We start from the raw sequence: 7,216 nt of genomic DNA on the forward strand, positions 1-7,216 counted from the left end.
CGGTTTTAAGCGATTAAAAAATTGATTATTGTAAAAAAACAATTATTTCATTTGTGATTTCAGTTTGGTATGCACTGACAGATTGGCGCGAGGAATTGATCTTCCTGGCACAGAGTGTGTTATATCATACGGAGCTCCCAAATTCATTAAAACATATATACATAGGGTGGGTCGTACAGCAAGAGCTGGTCGGTCTGGTTTAGCAGTGACATTGTTACAAGAAAATCAGCTATCAAAATTTAAAGCTGCTCTTTCACAAGCGGAAAAGAATAATTTGGAGGAAGTAAGTTCGAGTTTTTTGTACTATATGATATTCTTCTTAACTGATATTATTTTAGGTGGTCATTAATGAAGAAAAACTGGAAGAACTAGCAGATCAGTACAAACAAGCACTTGGAGAGTTAAAGGACTCTGTCTTAGAGGAAGAAACAGCCGAATTGAAGAAGATGAAACGAAAAAAGAGACCAAAGAAAATGCAGTTGCAGACATCTGCAAAAAGTAAGTAATTTATTGGATTGTCTGTTAACATTTAGGCGTTTTTTTTACGATGTATACGTTTTAAAAGGTTCATTAAAATTGTGATTTTCAGTAATCTAAAGGGTTCAATAATTTAATTTTTTTTTGTTTAAAACTGTCAAACGTTTTAAGAACATGATTACAAATTACTTGTTTGTTTGCCCTAAAACACAAGACTTATTTATTTATGACTTAAATTTAGGAAAACAATTGAAGTCTTACGAATCGAGCGTGAAAACTAACATTTATTTGTTCTTTCTATACGGAAGAACAAGTTGTAAAGTGATTGTGCTAAAACATCATATATTTTTAGATTTATAACAAAGATAATTCGCATGCTTAATTATATAAAGTTGAAGTTATTTCTTTCAAGTTTTTGTAGGATTGTTATGTATGATTTAGTTGATTACATAATGTAATATAAATATACTAGAAAGGTCACTGTAAAACCATTGATATGAAGTTACTAGTTTGAGGATACCTTCAACAGTAATTGTTAAAAGAAAGGACAACACTGAATAATTCAGATAATTTATTATGAGAAAGATACACCATAACATTTGATGTTAATTTAATTTAACGTGTTTGGGTACTTTTAGCAATTTGTTCTTTCAAAACCAAAATACTGTTTCGTTGTTCAGGCGGGAGCATTGCTATTTGTTCATCAGACAATTGTAGCACTTGCATTATAAGTGCTGCCTTTTCTTGATCTGAGGCTCCACTGGGTCCAATATTTGGAGATGCACCCGGATTTGTTCTGGGCGGTATGATAGAAGGAGTTACAGTCACTGGAGTAGGCCCAGGTGCAGGTCTGGGGCCTGTAATAACGGGAACAACAGGAGTCGTTGTCGGAGGCAGGACAGTTTTTTGTCTAGGATCTTGCAGTCTTGCTTGTCTTGGATCATTGACAAATGTTGGAGCTGGTGGTGGTGCTGCTGCTCGGGGATCACGAATTTCAGGTGTTGCTGGGGGTGGTACAGGATTGGGCATTTGAACTGGCAAAGTTCTCATGTCTTGGTCTCGATTTGTTAGTCTAGGATCACTTGCAGGTCTTATATCCATTGATCGTAGGTCAACATCTTGACTGGAGAAAACAGGACCTGCAGCAGGTGGTAAGATATTTGTAGTAGGGGGTGGTATTTGTGGAAAGTCATGTCTGATAGGTGGTTGCACAGGCTGTGGTGGGGCAGGAGCAAAGTTGCTGTTTATCGGCACCGGTCCACTTATGGGCTTATTGTTTGGAACCAGAGGTTCTGGAATTGGATTTGTAGGATGTAACATGCTACAAGCTATTTGAGGGTCTAGAATTCTCATTATCACCTGAAAGAAATTATGCAGTTAATGCACAAAAAGGGAGAGCCTGAAGCTGTTTAATTTAATATTAAAATCTTTATAACTTTCGTAGAATATACCTGTGCTTGGAGAAGTGCATAAGCTAGCTGTGGATTTTGCAAGAGCATTGTTCTAGCTTCTTGGGGGTTATTTTGTATACATATTTTCATCTGTTTCATTAATTCAAACATTTGTTCAGGTGGTAGTGATGCTACTGCTTTGCTTATTGCTTCGGGTGCCTTTTCTGATTGAATTGGTTCCCCATAAGGATTTTCAACTGGAGGTTGATTGAGAAGATTTTGCATCTCCATTCGGGATTTTTCTGTACATGCATTGTCCACTCTTAAATTACGACCCCCAATTTCATAACCATTCAAATTACGCATAGCACTGAGGGCAGTTTCTTGATCTCTGTATTCACAAAATCCATATCCTTTAGGTTTTCCTGTTTCGCGGTCGAACACGAGCTTAAAAGAAAGCACTTGACCAACTTCACCAAAAATATCTTTCAGTTTTTCCTCTGTTGCTTCGTATGGAATATTTCCCACGAAAACAGATCGCATGGATTTATCCATTATATTTGCATCTAAGCTATCCATGATTGCAGAATTTCAATTGTTTGATTTATTCAAATACAAAATTAAACAAAAAATTGTAACTACTGTTATTACTTTAACGAGATAGCTGCCATAGATACTTATTCCATAGATAACCTACCTGCAATTTTTATGGTTATGATTATCGTTGTCATGAATTGTCAAATTATTCCATCTTTAATTTTAAATTAGTCGGGGTGTCTTTTATTGAGTAATTCAGTTTCATTTATTTATTTTAATTAATGCCATCTACGATGTTGACAGTATTTTTAAGTTAGGCTATTTATATTGTTTAGAATATTAATTGGTTTCTTTTCTATCTGTATATATTAGATATTTTAAAAATAACACATACAATACTAATCAAGGTGAGAATATATATTTTATAATAGAATATAGAATATAGAATATCAAACTACCCCCTATCTTGTTAGAATTGTATGAATTACGAAACGTCAATATTATTTTTGAAAAGACTCGATTGGCGTTTATAGCGCCATTACATTTCTTGATTCTGCCATTGAGTACAATTGAGAACATTGACTAAAAATTCTATGGAAGTGAGAAAGAATATTTATATTAAGAACAGACGTTAAGAGCATGTTTTATTTATTGTAAATTTTAAATTACAGAAATGTTGATGTTTAATTTAAACTTTAAAAAAAATTATTGTTGCCTTGGCGGTTTGTTTTTTCATGTATGCTCTATAGTTTTTTCTTCACTGTTTATCTATATGTCCTCGGCATAAATTGACAATTATGAATCTATGAATTTTATACATTTTGTCTATCTTGCCATCTTGTACTAAAAAAGATGCCATATTTCTGTGGAAGTGAAGAAGAATACTCCTATTAAATATTAATGAATTTTGTGCATTTCGCTCATCTTGCCATTTTGTATTTAAAACGACGCTACGTCGCCATTTTTAAAATTTGCAATTTTATTTGCTTTTCGGTGCGTATTTTCATTGTATTTCATGTTTTAATTGTTTAATAATTTAGTTTATTCGTTTTTCTTCTTTATTTTAACAGATTGATGATAACTAAGAATGGAAGAGTGTTCATTTTGATGCAACTGCAAAAGCAAGTTGTCTGGCGTGGTGTTCGTTTAATTTTGGAGGATCTAATTAATTGTGGTGAGCGTACATGCCATAATTAGTATATTTATTTGATATTAACTTTGCTATTGTGTCATGCACGTTATTTACTAAGGAGGCTAAATTAATCATATCTGAATACTCATAAAATTTTAATTCACAGGAACATTAAAAAAAAACCCTGGATGGCATTAATTTACAGTGCCTTGGTTGTGTCAGTGTTCATTCGATCCAGAAAGCACAAAAGTGCCTTTTTTCCATTGGGAATGGATACAGGGTGGCATTGCTGAAGGAAGGATTTATGACGAATGAACTGGCAAGTAAACTGTCTTTTACTGTTACTTTAATCAGACAACACTAAAAGTGGCAGAAGCAAAATGTGGAACTGACCTTTCCATCAGTGCAAAAGTTAGCTTCTAACTTTAACACCACATGGCCTCATTAAAATATTACTGATTTACTTGCTTTAAAAGTTGTAATTAACCATGTTTTCTTGTCTGTCTCTATAGATTGTCCAAGTGAGAAGGAATTACAGCTAATTCTGATGGTACCGAAAGAGCCGATGCTTTTGATGTCTTACCTTTGCAACATAATTTTGAACCTGAGAAGGGGAGGCATCTGGAAATCAATTTGGAAATGATTGAAACAAGAAATAGTGTGTAGTTGGATTTTGCTTGTTCATTCGACCTTGAAAAGGTACTTTCTGCAGTTAATTAAGGTGGGAATGCATGCCATTTGTATATTGATCTTATGGGTTATTTGTCTTAGCAATTATCTTGTTCACAGTTACAATTAACCTTAACGTGTATCTACGGTATTTCATTTCTTTAAGTATCTATTGCTAACATCATAAATTGACATCGTGCATCTGTGATTGTTTAACTTTTATTTATGTCATGATCTATGGTCCTGATGTAAAATGACAGTTGTCACCATTTTATCATAATTCAGGTATTTTACTTGCTTTTTGATTCTTATTTTTAGGAGTTCTTGGTTCCTTCCTTAATTAATAGTGTAATTAATATATTTTTTTGCCCTTTCTGCAGATTGTCCAACAAATGAGTTCAGTTTGGCGCTACTCGAACAACCGTCTACATGGGTGTGGTCTTTTCTGGACTTTGTTCCTGATTTGATATTTTCATCTTCACTTCGCAACACTATGCAGTTGATTTTCGACCGATTAGTGGGAGCAACTAAGGATTTATTTGATTTCAAATGGAACAACAAAATNAATAAATCACTTTCCAAATACTTAATTTAATAGTTTTGATTTGGTTAAAAATCTAGCAATATATTGCAAATGAATAAATTTATGTTATTCTCTCATGAATGTTGCAAGCATCAAAAAGTAAAACTGTATAGAAAAGGCATCTACATTACTATTTCATAAGTCTTCTAATGTCAAACCACAATTACAAGCAAATATTAAGAGTAATGTGGATTTATTCTATAAGTATTAACAAGTCTTTGACAACATATTCATATTTCTAATTGAAGTGTTTTTTTAAGCACGTGATTAAAATGGTAAAAAGTCAATTCCTAAACATTAAGTAGCCTCTTTTTTTATTCTTTCTACCCATACGCCCCTTCCATTGTCAGTCATATAATTAAAGCCTAAATTTTTTAATACCACACTTAAACTTGATTTACTAATAATCATTATTTCTCTGTTAAGTAATTCTTGGCGTAGACTTTCTCTAGTTATATATTGTTTCTTTTCAATCATGTCATAAACTACTTCTCGTATTCGATGCTTTTGTTCCTCTGTTAAATCCTTAGTTTTTGTAGCTATTCTATTCCTGGGGCGTACTATGGCTCCTTCTTTTCTTATTCTTGATATGGTCCTTTCACTAAGTCGCAGTGCATCGGACGCACATTTAATTACCGAAACGTTCTCACTCGTATTTTCCTTTTTATGTTGAAAATATTCAATTACGTTTAAAACTAATCTGCGGCTCTGACTACTTAATACTTCTCGCTGCATTTTGTAAAAACTGTTTATCTCAGTACATCTTAGAGCAACAATTGAAGACAGTGGCGTTGTAATTGTCGTAACGAACAGCGTTTTGTTACTCGTGCCTGCATTTTAGTTTTATATTACCCACTTAATTTCCATCTGCTTTTAACTTTCTACAACAACTTTACTTGTAAAGGACCTATTTTATTAATAAACTATTACATTCGTTTATACTAATTTCGCCAGAGTTAGAGTAGACACAGGCACTGCTCATGTGCAAAAGTCCATAGGCTGAAATAGATGTAAACAATTAATTAGCGTGTGTGTTTATGTATATTTTTATAACTATAATTAATATCTTCATATAATTACTATTTTAGTCGGAGAAATTTGCTGATAAGTGGAAAATAAGTCACTTGTTTAGTGCTACAACTTTTATTAAAATTTATTGTATGTGATAAGAACAAATTAAGTTTTCTATACCATCAGTAATGGTAATTAATGAATCTTCAAACAGCTTCAACAAAACAAAACCATACATATTGTAACTTATTTTGTTATTTTTGCTTAAAAAGTTTAAGTGTGGTTTATTAACAGTTGTGCTTTTTAAGTAATTCCTGTAATTCTTGAATTACTTTAATGGAGCAGTTTCGGTTATTAGAAAGAGGGCTGAATGTGAGACGTTACACTACAATGCAATAAATAACGTTCAAATAATTTGTTCTTTAATTTTACCTTACCGAATCATACAATTGATAATCGCTATGATCAAGAACGTTGAAAGAATTTTTACTCAAGTATAATATATATGTAACTAAAGGGTGCTATAAAAAATATAAAATTAGCTAATGCTAAGGAAATAATGATTAAAATTACTTGCCTTGAGTGTAGACAAATGAGCACTACGTAATCCTTATCGTAATATTATTATTATTATTACTGTAGTAATAATAATGATGATTAGTAATCGTTTACTATTAAATTACTAAACTAGTTTTATTTCGTTTCAGTTATTAGCGGTCATGTTATCTATTTATTTGTGTTATATTCGCAAACAATACTTTTTTTCTCGGTATTTAGTCTTTTTTGTTAAAGTTTGTTATTCTACCATTACTACTACTATGTTATTACTTCACTTACTTTTCTTTCTACTTTAAACTCAAGCATATTGGATTCGAGATGCCATTTTTTTTTTAGTCGTATGCGCCAAGGTATTAAAACGTTAGCCGGTAAGAATTTGCTACCATTTTTTTTATTTTCATTGATAGTTACCAGTTCATGAGCTGCAGGTCTACCATCTTTAGCTGACAGTTTAATAAGATAATTTTTTATCAGTTAATTTTTTTACTACCTATACTGTTTATCGTCTTTTTATGGCGGTAAATTTTAAGTTATTAAGGAACGCTTAAATTAATAAAAAAATCATGTGCTAAACATGAGCCAAACAAGTGCTCAAAACATTAACCAAAATAGATTGCTCTTTTGTACGCATGGTGGTACATGTATTTTTGCTAAACTATATATTTTGCGCAACCGTGAAAATGCCTTTTAACTGGTATTTATAAATCATACATGTATTTATTCACTATTCACAATATGCGAAAAAGTAATATTCCCTCCAAATTGTTTTTATAGATATAATAGAGAGCTAAGATTAATATATTTTTGTAATAGGATTATTACACTCCTATTTTAAGTCATTTTAAGCAATTGTGTTAT

At 32.0% G+C, this 7,216-nt stretch overlaps 1 protein-coding gene and 1 long non-coding RNA gene across 2 annotated transcripts; one reads left to right on the forward strand and one right to left on the reverse strand.

Annotated features, from left to right (window-relative positions):
* Nucleotides 1-1,031: 1,031 nt before the first annotated feature.
* LOC108738750 (cleavage stimulation factor subunit 2 tau variant) lies at nt 1,032-2,565 on the reverse strand. Its single transcript, XM_018472317.2, has 2 exons — nt 1,929-2,565; nt 1,032-1,836 (listed from the first exon to the last, which is right to left on the reverse strand). The coding sequence occupies exons 1-2, from the start codon at nt 2,445-2,447 to the stop codon at nt 1,093-1,095; spliced, it is 1,263 nt and encodes a 420-aa protein (XP_018327819.1). The 5' UTR covers nt 2,448-2,565; the 3' UTR covers nt 1,032-1,092.
* Nucleotides 2,566-3,136: 571 nt separating this feature from the next.
* On the forward strand, nt 3,137-3,853 carry LOC112905870. The gene is made up of 3 exons (XR_003232056.1): nt 3,137-3,398; nt 3,476-3,579; nt 3,704-3,853. It is a non-coding gene; the product is annotated as an uncharacterized LOC112905870 (long non-coding RNA).
* Nucleotides 3,854-7,216: the final 3,363 nt, after the last annotated feature.

This window comes from Agrilus planipennis, unplaced genomic scaffold (assembly GCF_000699045.2).
Source record: "Agrilus planipennis isolate EAB-ADULT unplaced genomic scaffold, Apla_2.0 scaffold221, whole genome shotgun sequence".
NCBI classification, from domain to species: domain Eukaryota; kingdom Metazoa; phylum Arthropoda; class Insecta; order Coleoptera; family Buprestidae; genus Agrilus; species Agrilus planipennis.